Below are 16773 nucleotides of genomic sequence, written 5' to 3' on the forward strand. Positions count from 1 at the left end.
AACTACATATCTATGTAAAAGATTAAGTAAAACTCCATGTGAAGCATCTTGTAGTAAAAAAAACAAATTTAAATCGAATACATATATTTAGTTCAACTTGCTTCAAATTCATAGTTAAGACAAGCAAACTAAAAAATGAATAGGGTCTATTTCTAGGTTTTTACAAAAACTAGTTTGGCATATCTAGTATTATTTCCAGACAAAAATACAATAAGATGAGGTCAATGTGTAAAATTCAACAAGACATTTGATTTAAAAACAAAATCAACATACTAAATATATATAACATGTTAAAATTTTTACTTAACAAAAAAAAAAAGTACACTTTTAGAAAATACTTTTTTTTTCTTTTTTTACAAATACATATGTGTATATATATTTTTTTTTTAACAAAATTAAAATAGCTTTTTTTTCTTTCTTTTTTTTTTTACATGCACACTTTTATAAAGTATAAATAAAAATCATTTTTTTTTTTTTTTTTTTTACACATTCCTTTGTTTTTTTTTTTTAACAAAATTGAAACTGAAAAGACTTTCCAATTTTGCTAAAAAAGTGTGTGTACGTGTGGAGGGGTGCAATATTTTTGGTATAACTATGATGGTATGGTTACAAAAATGGGAAGGTTATATTTGATACTGCCATTTTGTATGGAACATTTCTTTTCTGAAACTATTTAGTTTCAGAAAAGAAATGTTCCATACAAAATGGCAGTATCAAATATAACCTTCCCATTTTTGTAACCATACCATCATAGTCATAGTTAGCTTACAACTCAAAATAATCCAGTCAGAGATTAATAAATATGAACAATTAAAATAAAAAAGAATCTCCTTTGCAGAAGTGGTAGCACATGCACTATCAGTTATTTACTATAATAGTGGCACATGAAAAATTTATCTTTTCATCTTTCATTCAAGTCAGAAATTACTCTGTTCTTATCAATTTAAAGGAATCAAATTACTTTCGTATTACAAAAGGTCACAATAGTAAACATGTCAGCCATTTTAATTTCTAAATGAATAAACATGAAAATTGAGCTCATTTCTCGCACTAATAGCAAAGTCAAAACAGCACATTTCAATTCAATGTTACACAAGAGATGCATCATTTTTTTTTATATACTGCTTACATATATGCAATATCAGTTGCAAGGTTAACTAATTTGCATATGGATTTAGAGAAGGGACATTTTATTAATTAACTGTTGTTATTGTTTTTTTTAATTGCTTCAATTTTATTAATGAATAATTCTATTTTGCAATATTTTATTTCCTGGACAAATGTTTAGCATTTGTGTTCAAATGTTTCTTTCTTTAGAAACCCTAACTTGATTTGCAATAACTTACAATTTTTAAATTGCAAGTTAAAAGGCAAATTGACCTATTTCTTTTCCTTTCTTTATAGTGATATTTAAAAGATGAATGTTTACTAAATTTTTCTGAATTTTGGAGATGAGAATTAATTATTCGTATTATTTGCATTCATCAAACTACTGTTCTCATCTTGGTGTAACCTCCGACCATCTTCAGGTGTATCTTGTTGAACTTGGAAGTTTATGTAGAACTCTGGAATCTGCACAGAATTTCAAACGCCCCCCCCCACTTTTTTTTTTTTTTTTTTTTTTTTTTTTTTTTTTTTTACATGCATACCTTTTTAAAGTATAAATATAAATAAAATAAAAATAATTACCACAGAAGTAGTATGCTCTTGTTCCATCAGTCATGAGTCCTATTGCAATTGTAATTTTGAATCTTGTTTCGAATGATTGAACATTCCACCTCCAGAGGAGTGTAACTTTTACAACTGAATTTTACTAAGTACTTTATCCACTTGACTACAGGTCCTTGTACAGATTTAATAAAGGGTTCTGTTTGAAATTCTGTGCAGATTTTAGAATTCGACAAAATACACCTGAAGAAGGTTAGAAGTTACAGCCACCAAAATGTGAAAATAACACTCAAGAATTCAAGTAGTTCAAAGAATCCAAATAACACGAAAGAGTAAAGAATTGCTGTTTTCTGGATCACTATCGATCCATTTAACATTGGTTAATTATTGACCTTTAAATTTTTTTTTTTACCTTCTTACATTAAGTGCCTTCATGTCTTTTCTGGAGAAATTTCCATAAAAAAAAAAAAAAAAATTTATATTCCAAATTTTCAAACAGTGCAATATCAATTTCAAACGAAAATACCTTGTCTTGTATGACATATTTGTTCAACATATATGTCGATACTCCTGTTACAACAAGATTGACAGTCTCTCCCATCAGCCGTGGTATAATGCCCCTGCAAAAAAACAAACAACAAAAAAAAAAAAATATTAACTGCTTTAACATTTGCCATTCATCACTTTCAAGTGGCAACAAGAAGAGATATTGTGGTGTTCACTTAGAATATTCAGGAGTTATTTTTTTGGACCCAAATTATTACTTGCCAACTAGTGAATGCACTCTTCTATCAAAAAGTACAAAAAGACACTTAAGATACATGCAAGATTCAGAATGAGGCTTTTCCTAGTTTGGAGTTTCAAACCATTCAGACTCTCACTCCATCTTACTATGGTTTTCATAACTCTGACGTTTTATCAAATCATTGCTTTTGGTCACAGTTAGATGAGACTTTCAAGACAGCTTGCCATTTTAGTATGACCCTTTCCTAAGGATTCCCAGATATTATCAAAGTATATTGTATTTACTTTCACATTACCCGTGGATCTCTATAATTATTTGCCCTAGCAATACGTGCTTATTGTGTTTGAAACCTTTAAAATAGATTATTTCATTACTAATTACATCTAACAATATACTAAACACAGTTTGTTAAAAAGAACTTGCAAATTCTCCCCAAAATTGTAAATTCTGACAATGAGGACTTAAAAGAAGGAAGTTAAAAAAAGAGTAATAAATAGTTGTAGATTATTTAAAAACTCATTCATAACATAGGATGGGTGAGTGCCTAAATAAAATTTCTGTACTTTCATCAAACAATCAGAAATAAAACAAAATGATGGTACAAACCCACCCAATAAATGCCACGGTAACATTTATCGGGTGGGTTTCTACCACCATTGTTTTTTTTAAATCTTTGTTGAGACTTCAAAGATGTAAAGAGACACTGCGGCCATTTTTTCTTGTTTTTCGGTAGCGCTCAATATTACTTGTTTTTCAAACCAAATAAATAAAAACACTACAAACTTATCTAGCAAAATAAAACGCAAATTCCCTCCAAAAAGCGTAAAGTTTGACTATCTACCTCTGTTTGTGTAATGTGTGGGAGAGTTAATTTTGCTGGAACTAATATAGGAAGGTATAGTAGTAGATTCAATTGAATGATGAGAACTGGAAAACACGGAGCAAATACATGCATCTAGTGGGAGCTAATTGAATTTTTATGTGTCATTTGCATTTGTCAAGCTATAATGTCTCCTTCTAGAGTGATACACAGACTATAATACTTCTCTAACACTTCGATGCCTTTTTGGTAGAACGTTTAGTCTTTGACCTTAGAATACACCTCAGTTTCCAATATCAGTTTTTCATTGAAGTTAGATCTCTTTTTTTGGAGCATTCTTTCAAGCTGCGAAAACAGCCAACAGCAGTGTCACTTAAATAACTAATTTATAAAGTAATAATCTAATTGTATTCAAGTTTTAACATGTGCGATTTGAAGGTTAGTACTTTATAAAAATCATATGCATTTTTTTTTATATTAATGGTGCCATCTATATATCAGGCAATGACTTAATGATGTGTTATTCTGTTAGATCATTAATTAGTTGTATAGCTATATGCATGTCTAATAAATAAATTTCATAATACGTACTTAAAAAATCCAGGCAGACCATCATGTCTTAAAATCACGCCAATTGAGGAAATGATACCACTGCAAAAGAGAAAAGAAGAAAAAACAATAGTGATAAAAATTGTTGTTTTAGTCAAATTATTTATTTAAAGCATATCATTTTAAATCACTAATAGTTTTTTTAGTAGGAACTAAAATTAGACAAACATGCTTACTATAACCCTTCCTTTTCTTTGTTAACCATGGACTGGGTTACGAGAACATCTGAAACGTGATGGGCAATAGATGTAGTTAGTTTATTGATGAAAAAAAAAAAATTTTAACTATAAAATAAAAAGGTGAATCCTTTCGTGAAAGAATTAAAAAAAGCGCAATTGTGTAAAGAAGTTTTATGGCATCAATGGATAATGGTCAGAATAGTTTGTTAGGATTTCATAAACCAATGAAATTCCAAAGTGGAAACAATGCAAAAGTTATCTGGATTCCAGTTAGAAATATCACAAAGTAAACAAGGAGAATTAGGAAGAAAATTTGCAGACATCCATTATTACATAAGCAAGAGGAATCGATAAAGATAAATAAATAGACAGTGAAGATAATAGAAAAAAAGCAGAAAAAAAAAAAAAAAAGCTGACTCAATTTCAGTGTTGTTTCTGAAACAATATCTAGAATGAAAAATAAAAAGTAATTTAATTTTATTTATTGCAGACTTATCCTCATCTTTGTTAGATGTTGTTTCACAACGTTTCGGCCAATTATTCCTCTGGCCTTCATCAGGTGGTTAACCGCGACAGATAGGAACTTCGAATCTCCCAACTGCATTCTCAGCAATTACTGCCATCCATAGTTGTTGTTGTTGTCTCAGCACATTTTTTGGCCAAGTAAGCCTCTGGCTAGCTTTGGATAGGATTGAAATTGCTATCTTCAGACAATTCTCACCTGGAACCGTAGAGATTCAACATCTCTATCCACTGCGCCACGGGCCTCGAAAGGTGACCAAGGTTGAATTTTTTGGTCTTATGAATTCATGTTTATTTATTATCTGATCTTACATGGTCGGGTCCGTACTGAATGGTATATATATTATTTAATTGGAATTCATTATTGAGATGAGTATTATTTATTAATTTATTTATTGCAGACTATCATCCTCATCTTTCTCTTAGATATTGTTTCACGACATTTCGGCCAACTATTCCTCTGGCCTTCGTCAGGTGGTAGATGCAATAGGATAGGGAGTTCCTATTTGGATTTGATGATGTATAGTTTATTAAAGTGTATTTTGTATAGTTTTTAGTTTTAGCTACACAGCTGTGACTTTTATTCTTATAATACACAAGGTGCCTTCAATAAGTTTCCAGACTTTTTCATATAATCATTCTTATTGATAGTACACACATGAAGTCCTCTCCATGTGAGTACTATCAATGTGGGAGCGTGTCAATGACCCTCGTCACAGCCTCTTTCATTTCCTCAATTGTCTCATAGCGACAGCATCTAAGCTTTTCGATGAGCTCAGGGAATAACCAAAAGTCACAAAAATTCACAGCAAGGTCTGGACAATAGGGAAGGTGAGGAACTGTCTTGATGCCCATCTTGGTTAAATAGTCTGTGACAAGAATGGAGTTATGCTGCACCCTTAGGACAAACTTGCGCAAATCTTCCGCATCTTCAGTTCCTCACAAATAATTGTGTACACAGTTCCCACACTGACATCAAACTGTTCATTTATTGTCTCTATAGATGCACAACATTTCTTATTTATGAAATTTACTATTTGGCCAATCAACTCTGGTATTCTGATTTCCTTACTCCTGCTATACTTATCATCCCTCAGGCTTCCTGCCTTCCTTGAATCTCTTATGCCACTCAAAAACTGATGCTTGATTCATGCAAGATAGTCCAAAACCAGTCTGAATCATTCCATATGTTTCTGTTGCATTTTTTCCAAGTTTAAAACACAATTTTATTGCATATCGTTCTTCTAAGGTGTTCTCACGTCCAGATTGCACTTTTTAAATTCACCAGCTGTGACAATCAGGCTTTAGTAGGGTGTATTCCAATTCCTGCTGTAGCTGTTTATTTGAACCTGAAATCATAAAAATTGGTCAGTCATCTCATAAGATGTAGAGCAATAACAACTGAATTTTAAAGCATCTATGACAATTTTAAATGCTTGTATGAAAAAAGTCTGAAAACTTATTTAAGAAACCTTGTAGATGTAAACTTTGTCAGTTTATAACCTTTTCTCTTTCACTGTTTTTTTTCACTGTCCAGAAGAGTTTTAAATTATAGTTTTTTCTTTATTCGATTAGTTGAATCATGGAAATAGAGTGAAAGATTTTGTTTTTCTTTTGAATCATTTTAGATGGAGGAATTAGTTGGTCTAATTTGCTTTTTCCCTGTCTCCATTGCTGCCTTAAGTTTGTGAAAGAGAAAACACACACACATACACACAGATATATGTGTCAGGGGTGTAAGTTTCGTTATAAAAGCGTTGATTTAATTTGAATAAAATATGCATCAGGTGCACTTGAAAGCCAAATCACAATGCAATATTATGAAAATAAACAAATATTTTACTTTTGAAATTTATAATTTAAATATATTTTGGTGTCAAGCTCCATCCTCAGTATTTTGTTTGTTTCTTTTTTTTTTTTCTTTCTTGTCACTATCAATTTCAAACAATATTCATTTTCATAATATTGCGTTGTAATTTGGCTTTCAAGCGTGCCTGATGCATATTTTATTTTATTCAAATTAAATCAACACTTCTATAACGGAACTCACACCCCGATGTTAATCTCATGTAGCCAACACACTGTTCCCAGCATTTCAAAATACAACCGCTGAGAGACAATGTGCAGATCTTTACGACTTTTCTTTCTCCAACTTTACAACATGGCAAGAAAGACGAAAAAAAAAACACAAACAAAATACTGAGGATGGAGTCTGACTCCGAAATAAATTTCAAACAAGTAAAATATTTGTTTATTTTCGTAATATTGCATTGTAATTTGGTTTTCAAACGCGCCTAATGTAATTTTTGATATATATATATATATATATATATATATATATACACACACACACAGAGTTGATGAGAGTGTTGTTTTTTTTACATCAGCTAAAATTGGGTAGAAGTTAATTTTATATTAATCTTCTTTTTATCAGCTGCAGTAAGGATTGAAAAGAATCTACTCGTGTAAAGATTCCAGAGACGAGTTTAAAAATAAGCAGCTTCAGCAAGCAGCAGGTTACATAGGTTGAACTATTGTGAATAATCATTCCGAATCATCCGATAAGTTTCATATTCACAGAACAATGAAATACTCCAATTATTATTTATACAAAAAAATCATTCTTACTTGTATTCTTTTTCGCCACCAACAAATTGAGCCATGTTCCGTGCCATTATTACTGTGAAAGACAGAAAAGCATTTTGAAATTGTTGTGAAAAGAAGAAAAATAGAAATTACATGCACGTAATCATTCATATTAATAAAATCATATATATCTGACCAAATCTTTTTTTTTATTGGATTTGTTATATTTTATTATATTTATGATCTGTGAGACATTAGACCTCCCTTCAAAATGGAATGGGTTAATGTGGACGTGTGGTGTAAAAGTGAAAGGTGTTGCTTAACAATCAGTTCTAAATGACAGTCTTCTAGAGATTGAAGGTTCAATCCTTACTATGGGCGATAACAACTAAGAACAGCATAGAAATGAACACTTCTACTCTGTCATGGCTGATTAAATGAGAACAATCTACCTCATAGATTAAATAAAGTTGACACACCGGTTCCTATCAGATTACCAAAGTTAAGCAACGTCGAACCTGGTCAGTACTAAAATGGGTGACCATTTGGGAATTCCAGGTGCTGTATGTGCTCTCCATTTATCTCGTAGTCTGTATTGGGCCTCTTCTTGCCAATGGACCCAAGCAGTGCTGATTCAAGGGAGGTGTCGGAGTTTGTGCAACCTTTATCTCACAATTACAAATGCAGCTAACCTTACAGGGGTGTCTATTGTCTGTTGAGACCGAACGGAGGCATCGCAATAAAATAAGACAACACGTTTTTATCACGTCAACATAACATTGACAGTTACGCATGGAATTAGTATTTTTCGAAATTATTTTACGATTAATCGAATATTTATTGAAATCAAAAAATGCAAGAGCATTAAATTAAATGAAATTCTATTTCAAGCTTCAGTAATATTCACTCACTTCTCCATATTCACTAACACCCAAAGCCAATGCTACATAACGAGTTCTGTTCTTTCATTCATCACATACTGAACACTTCCAACCTCTCTATCGGCCTGGTTGCAAATTAGGCATCTCTAGCTCTTGGCTTCTTAAATAATACACAAAATTTTGTCAGTTAGCTTTTTAAAACTTGGACATATATATTACCAAAGTTAATAACTTCAACTTTGATTCTGACCAATTTTCATTTGGTATTATTGTGCCATGTTATCTCTACTATTATATAAAAGTTACTTTGTGTGTGTGTGTGTGTGTGTGTGTGTGTTCCTTCCTCATAGGTTCTGAAATGGCTGAGCCTACCTTTTGCAAATTTCACACAAAGCTAATTTATGTCTGGCAATTTTGTACAGAAATTCATCTGATAAGTATCAAAAATAAAAAATAAAATCCAATCTTAAAAATAGTTTTCTCTCTAAGAATAATTTTTACAGGGGAATATTTTACATTACATCAGCCAAAGAACATAAAATTTTTAGCAAATCATTTCTTCTTAAAAAAACAAAAAAACAGATCTGTTATAATCTGGAGATATAGGTTAATGGTTGAGCATTCAACTACAGATTCAATGATCTTGTGTTCAAGCCCATGTGTACCTCACCAATTTTTTCTTATAAAAGAGTTCAATTTACGATAAAAAGAAAAGATACCATATAAAATTGCTGCAAATCATTTATTCGTTTGAATATTTTAAAACTAAACATTAATCAAAAGTGACTTTTCCTAGAATTTATTTAAAAAATATGATTCTGAAGTTTTCTAAGATGGAGAAATTCTTAAAATATATATATATATATATATATATATATATATATATATATATATATATATAACTACTTCATTTACTCACATAAAATTAATATATGAAAGTATAGATTTATGCGTAAACTTTAAGTATTTACTTCAAAAGTGCTCAATACGTAGGTAGAGCTAGTTAGTAATTTATAAAATATGGCGATTAAGCTACACTGAATATTCGGCGTAGGCATGACTTCCTTAGATTTCAAAACCCGATACTATGACCACAAAAGATTTCAAAACCCGATACTATGATGACAAAAGTACATTCAACAATAAAAAACACCGTATAAAAACAACACTAGCGAATAAATACTGGGAACTCAAAGAAAGCGGACATTCGCCAGTAGTCGAATGGAAAATAATAAGACAAGCTACCACGTGTAGGCATTTAGATGACCCATGTAAATTATGCCTTCATGAAAAATTTGCTATCCTGTACATTAAAGAACCCCAAAATCTATTAAACTGTAGAAGAGAAATAGCAAATAACTGTGTTCACAAAATAAAACTTACTCTAGGATAGCGATACAAAATAGTTTTAAAACTAACAAAAACAATAGAAAATAAACAAATAAAATAAACATGAATATGCATAAACGATCACACATATGTATGTATATATATGTATGTACACATATGTATATTTATATATATATATATAAAAAAAAAGAAAAAAGAAAGAAAATGTCTGCCTTAAACCACTAACCTAGTTTTAAAACAGATCCTTTGTTCGATAAAATGCATGCCCATTGGCTGATAGGAAGGGGCGCGGTGGATACTAGAAAGCTGATTGGCTAACTAAAATCCTCAACAAAAGAGGACCATATAAAAACGATAAACAACCACAGAATTCACGCATAAGCCTGACGAATCCTAGACTGGATGAAACGCCGAATATTCAGTGTAGTGAATAAATGGCAAAAAACTATATTCCAAAATTCATGATGCTGACCATCTTATTCCTTTAATTCAGTTGACAATTCTTGACAGTATCTGTTTCATAGCGCAAAATCCATCACTTAATTATTATATCAATCAGTGAATGCCCTTAACTCATCAGAAGAAATAGCAACAATCAATCCGTCAATACATATATCAAATAAGGCAAATAAATCATTCTTTTAGTAAGAATTAGTATTTCTTATTTGCTATTTTTAACCACTGAAATTAACAAAAAGAGGATAGTTATAGAAGATAAAAACATTTAGAAATAAATTTGAATGTAGTAGATCCCGGGCAACACTATCTCAATTTATTTTTTTTAAGTTAGGTATGTGTAGACGCTCATATATTTCTAAGTATAGGATTCACTTCTTAGGTAATTACTCTATCATTATGAATTCTGGAACATGGCATAAAGGTGGGTATAGTAGGCTATGCTTAGTTTAGTGTATTATGCTCCTCCTTCACATATAAATTCAGGTAATTCAGATTAATTTATTGTTTTCATCTTAATGTGGTCTTGTTGAACTCTGCAATCTTTTCAAGGACTCATAGTGGGACAGATATAACTGTTAAGTCATAACCAGTTCCGAGTGACACTCTTCTGGAGGTGGCAGTTCCTATTCTCAGAACGAGGGATACTAAGAACACAATTATTTATTACTTAAGATTTCTCCCTAGTCATGGCTGATGGAATGAGAGCAAGCCACCACTATGGACTAAAAGGGTTCTGTTCAAAATCCTGTACAGTTCAACATAATGCAACTAAAGAGGTTACATAGTTTGAAATGTGAGAATAACATCCAAGATGAGAAAAGTTCAAATAATCAAAATTATCAATCCTAATATAAAAATATTCTGAATCAAAATTCACGTAAATCATAAAAAAAAATGGTGATAAATGCGTAAACATTTCCCTCAGAAAACATTGGTAGGTATATACAAAAAAATAGATTGTTGCAAAACAAATATAAAAAGTAATTTTACTTATGTTGGAAATTTTTTTCATGACAAAATTTAATCCCACAATGCAATTTATTGTGTTGACACAAGTTTATAGATTTCTGGCCGGAGGTTTGTAGTTATTTATGTAATTGTACATTAAGAAATCAAGGTTAAGAAAAAAAAAAAAAAAAAAAAAAAAAAATACACACCATGAAATGGATGAGTGGCAGTGACGGCAACCACTCTGGCAGCCAATTGTTTAGAGATCTATAATGAAGATGAAGAGAAAGATTTATTTAAATGATTATTATATATAGATATATAAGTATCAATTCCTTTATTTATACAAACATTGTTGATTACATATATGCATATATGTTTCAGTTGCAATCTCGTTTGAAATCCAAATTCCTAAGATTATCATACCAACTAAACTAAAGCAGATAGAAAAATAATTTTACAAATCTTTTCGTTTTTTGGAGGACGAAAAAGGGAGGGAAAAAAGAAAAAGGCACTTCTACACTATTAAGTTTTTGTAGTCGATAAATGGTGTTTTCAAATTAAAAACAATGCTTTCTACGGATGTCTTTTTCTATTCTAACAAATTACAATGGTAGCTTCCAAATTATGCAGTCGAAAAAAAAAAAAAAAAAAACCCAACTAATCGTGTTAGTAGGTGAAAAATTTCGGCCATCTTGTTTAAACTGAAACAGAAAATTACCTCCCTGTTGAACTCAGTGTCTTATGATCGTTTTCATCAAATTCTATTTTTTTTAATAAATTATTTTTTACCTTATCGATTTTTGTAATTTTTGGATTATAATCATCTTAAAAATACGAGAAATACCATTGTTTTCATATGAAATCCAGTATCACAATTTCCAAAATTTCGTCCTCATAGTGTAGAAGTGCCGAGAAAAATAGTAGATTGGCAAGGCATTTATTTGCTCTCACTCTATTTTTAGACATGAAATGATTGAATATAAAATATTAAGCATCAGTTATAATATAGTTTTCAGTGCTAACTATAATGTATGATTTAAAACCTTATTTTGTAAAAAAAAAAAAAAAAAAAAAAAATATTCTGTGAACTTTTATGAATTAAGATTATTTTAAATAAGAAAAATCAAATATTATGTGTATTTGAGAAATGACTACTTTGTCCACCATTTAAAAAAAAAAAAAAAAAAAAAAGTAATGGAAGATAACTCAACATTAATTCCTACTTACTAGATTTATGCTGTAATGCCTACAAATTCCCATTAACCATTAAAAATAGTTTTCTTTAGAAAAATAAAACTATTTGGAATATTATATTTTGTTTCATCACAAGTACACATATCATACAGATTTTTCTTCATTTTTGTTTTTTTAATATGGAGGTGAATTATGGACAGAAACAGACACCCCCCCCCACCCCTGCCTTAATTTTATATCTAAATTCTTAAGAGTTATTACTGCTTTGTTGAGGATCATTATTTTATTAGTTGTTTATTTTTTTTTTAATTATATGATCCGTTAATTTATTTGTTTTTTATCAATTTTTTTTTTTTTTTTTTTTTCATATTCACTTTATACACGGCAAATTGCCACAGAGATGTAGAACTACAATTAATTAGGAACCATGTCTACAGGGAGTTGAACAGCAAGATGTCCATTTTACAGTTAAATTTCTGCATTTAGTACAGTTGAGGAAGCAAAATATGAGATCAAGGGACCTCTACAGTGAAAGCGTGGGATTTTGCTGCTTGTTGGGTAAATCAGGTGTGTGCTTGTGTGTGTGTGGGGGGGGTATTTCCATCAAGGGGCCACCATAAGTTTATCTGAACACATTCATTAAAGTATTTGTAAAACTGTAATGTGACCGTTACATTTTCACTCGGATCCGACTTGTATGCAAAGAAACAAAGGAAAGAAATTTCACTAGCTTTTTTTTTCAGTTGAAACAAAAAGGCATTTATTAATGGCTGTTTTATCACCAAACTATGGACACATAATTTTCCAAGCCAGCGACAATGAGTGCATCCCTGCATTTCTCTCTGGCCTATTGCCTGTTCCCCAGTCTGTAGCTACAACCAGGTGCTATGTATGCAGCTCGTCCCCTGGCACACAGTCATCCAACCATTTAAAAGTTCCTCTCATACTGACACGTACTTCTCAAACACTTTCCTTTTCCTTCTCTGTGACGTAACCTCACACTGCAGCTTGGTCATTTGCATATGTGAGATGCTGCTGCTGCTGCTGTTACATACATGTCCGTGACCTTGGTACTAGATAAGCACGGGATGCAACATTGCAGCGATGGGGCAGGGGTTAAAAGCTGGGTTGACAGTACGGGGACCTATTAGATTGGAAACACCTTTTTTAAACTCTGTTTAATAGAAAGAGACTAGAGGTTTATGAACCAGTCCATATGTGGTATAATATTTCTATTTTTTTATCATTCCTTTCCTTTATAATTTAGAAATGATTTTAAATGTGAACTCTCTTATACATTAAAAAATAAAAGAAAAAACTATCAAAATAAAATATGCACTTTTTTCTTTTTTTATTAAAACTTTGTGTACATAATCTCATATTAATAAACAAAATTAAAGAAAAATTTGTGTGATGTTTGTAACAGACAAAACGAAATTATACTTAGAAAAAAAATCACTTAGATTGATCAAGTAGTTTTATTTTTAAATAAGAAAATCAAATTTTATGAGTATCTGAGAAGTAATTGTCTCACTTGCCATTTTGAAAAGAAATGTCAAAAAGCAAGGGAAGATAACTCAAGAATAATTCACTCTTATTAGATTTATGCCTATGAATTTCCATTAATGGCTTGAAAATTATTTTCTCTATAAAAATAAAACTAGTTTATCAATTTATGTGAATTTTGGAATATGATCATTTTGTTTCGTCACAATACAGATTTTTCTTTATTTTTGCTTTTTAATATAGGGCGAGTTCTAGACAAGAAATAAACTTTGTTTTCAGCGCACTAACCAGTTTGGATAGAGTTTTCATGGCAACAAGGATGTTTGTATCCTCATCTTGATATTCAGCTTCTGAACTGTTGTCTTCATCGGAATCTTCGATCAGCTTCTCACGGTCATCCTCAACTTTCAAGTACTTAGAAAAAAAAAAAAATTAATTAGTATAATAAATGTTTAGTCACTTTTCACATCCATTTAAAAAAAAAAAAATAAATAAATAAATAAAAAAAACGATCATCCAATCATCAAAGATGAAATGCAAAAAAGTAATTGAAACAATTTGTGTTGTTATGGTAATAAATTCTGACTTTATCATTTTAAAATGAATTGTTCCAAAATTGAATTCCAAGTACTCTAACCACTGCACCACGGGTCCTTACTGACAATTCTAGTATGAATTGACGAACCCTTAAATCTATTTCTGGATGTAAATATCAATATTTATTACTACATATGAATTGGAAAAGTTCAGTTCTAAAAGTGACATTCTTCTGAAGGTTGAAGGTTCAAGCCTCAGTTTGGATGACCAAACATACAATTGCATGTTACTTAGGACCTCTATCCAGTTATTGCTGACAAGACGAGAGCATGCTACCCCCGTGAAATAAAAGGTTCTGTTCAAAATTCCATGCAGATTTCCAAGTTTGATAGAAAGATTTGAGAGTTTGACAAGATGCACCTAAAGAAGATTACATCGCCCAAAACATTATGAAAATGACACTCGCGATGAGAACAGAAGTCTGAAGAATTCAAATAATATAAAGAGTCAATCTTCATAAAAATTCAGAAATTTTTTCTAAAATCATAAAACACACATATCCAGTTAAAAAAAAATGATATTTTGAATATTGTCTAGCTAATTATAATGATCTATTGCTCAAGATAGGATATCATCTAGTTGATTAGTTTTTTATGGTTATGTGAATTCCTTTACATTAATAAAACATGTCTCAAGTTTCACAAACTTATGTGAAATTCTACCTGGCATTTTAATCTGCAAAACTACTGTGTTAATAATATACACATTAACACAGTAGTTTTGCAAATTAAAATGCTTATTTCTTTCTAGACAATAAATAATGTTTCTATTTGTACACAAACAGAGCCATAAAAAAAACAAAAAACAGTATAATGCTTTAATAGTATATAGATTTAGTTGACAAGAACAATTATTTTTAAAGAGTTTCAGAGTTGCCCCCCTTTATGTATTTTTTACGCATAAATAACTTTGATTTTTTTCTCCCTTCCTGTTCTCCCCCCCCCCCTGTTTTCTTGCTTTCATCTCTTATTTATCTCTTATCAGTCAGTAATGATAACATATCAAAAAATAATTTTTAAACTACACCTGGTTTTAAAACGGATAACCCTAACCATATTGAAACCAGCAACCTCTTAAATTAAAAAAAAAATTAAAATATAAATATAAAAACTGTCCTTATATGTTTACTGAGTTATTGTTACCAGAATATAATTTGTTTAATTAGATCTCTTTAGTTAGAATATATAATTAAAGCAATCTCAACCAGCCTCACGATCACCTGTTTAATTTGCAATTTCTCACATATTTCTGGTCAAATCTTAAAAATATTTATATGGTCAAAAAGACAAGAAAATTAAGCTTTCTAAATATCTAAACTTGCATGTACCTTTATCCATTGCATTAGTTTTTAACAGCAAATTAAACTGATTTGCTTTGTACAATCGAAAATGTGAAATTTGATTTTTTGGTTGACATGTACAAGTGGTACCCCTACCATTTTTTTATTTTCGTTTTTTTTTGGGTTTTTTTTTTTTCACGATTTTTTCCATTTTATAATCAAATGGGTACTAATCAACCAGATTATCAAAAAAATAAAAGAAAAAAAAGAATCAATATTTAAATATTTGTAGGGAGTGCTCAGTTTATAGTGAAATTAAAAAATAAAAACACTGAAAAGTTAAAAAATGAAATAATTTGTCACTCATGGAATAAAGACAAAAAATGTAATTGACAATAAAAATCAAATTCATCCAAGTGATTTGTTAGTTTTAGCAAAAACATTTTTACATTTAAATAGGTGGGAAAAAATACTTGATACTTTCACAAACATCACATTTTTTGTTAGAGTGATGTCACTTGTCTATCTATATATCTATAAAAGTGAACGTGTCTGTATCTGTGTGTACATTTCCCTACACAATAACTGTCAATTTTAAGTCTACAGACTCGAAATTTGATATACAGTGTAGTGAGATTTGGGAAAATCTATGTGATCGGTTTTCGGCCAGAAATTTGGCTGTTAAGGGGTCAAAGTTCAACGATTTGACCTTTAAGAACTCTACCAAACTCCAACAATTTTGGGTCTAAACACTTAAAATTTTAGATTTAGGTTCCTTGGACATGGATCTAACTTAACTTGATTTGAGCCCAAAACAATAAATGTTAAGAGGCCATAATAGTGAAAGGGTCAAAGTTTAAAAAATTGACCGCTTTTTTTTTTTTTTTTGCCCAACATACACTTACAAACACCTGGGCAACACCGGGCTGAAATGCTAGTTTTGAAGTTTTGAATAAACTTTATTTTTGTCTGTCTTAATTCTTGTAAAATTTCACAGCCGATTTACCTAAGTTTGCATATTTTAAAAGTAATTTGATGTTTAAAATCTAAGCAATAACATTTTCAAAAGCCAATAATTATGAACCACTAACTGTAAATGAGTGTCAAGTGAACCAAAAAGAAAAAACATCTTAGCCTCACATTTTAAGCTAAAGAAAATAAACAGTGTATTTACAGGCTATAGAAAAAATAACATCAACTAATACAAAATTTTAAGAAAGTTCAAAAGTACCTGAACATTGCTAGAAATGCAGTGAAATCATTTTAGTGTTTAATTGTTATTTTTTAACTTAAACAGAAAAATAAAAAAATATTGTAAAACAGACAACTCTTTATATCCTTCAATTAAAAAATATGATTTTTATTTTCTGGACATAATTGAAAAATGTTTGCATATTACCAGCTGTCTGGGTGGTGCTACATAAATA

General features: G+C 30.4%; 1 protein-coding gene across 1 annotated transcript in view; it reads right to left on the reverse strand.

Moving 5' to 3' along the window:
- LOC145239817 (mitochondrial carrier homolog 2-like) overlaps positions 1–16773 on the reverse strand; it is a 60855-nt gene that overhangs the window by 20829 nt on the left and 23253 nt on the right. Inside the window, exons 4-8 of the mRNA XM_080103347.1 lie at positions 13759–13884; positions 10977–11034; positions 7172–7223; positions 3825–3884; positions 2195–2288 (exon numbers count right to left, since the gene is read on the reverse strand). Coding sequence (XP_079959473.1) covers positions 2195–2288; positions 3825–3884; positions 7172–7223; positions 10977–11034; positions 13759–13884 — 390 coding nt within the window. The remainder of the gene's footprint in view (positions 1–2194; positions 2289–3824; positions 3885–7171; positions 7224–10976; positions 11035–13758; positions 13885–16773) is intronic.

The sequence above is a fragment of the Euprymna scolopes genome, chromosome 19 (genome assembly GCF_053919585.1).
Source record: "Euprymna scolopes isolate OS-2025 chromosome 19, ASM5391958v1, whole genome shotgun sequence".
Lineage (NCBI taxonomy): Eukaryota > Metazoa > Mollusca > Cephalopoda > Sepiida > Sepiolidae > Euprymna > Euprymna scolopes.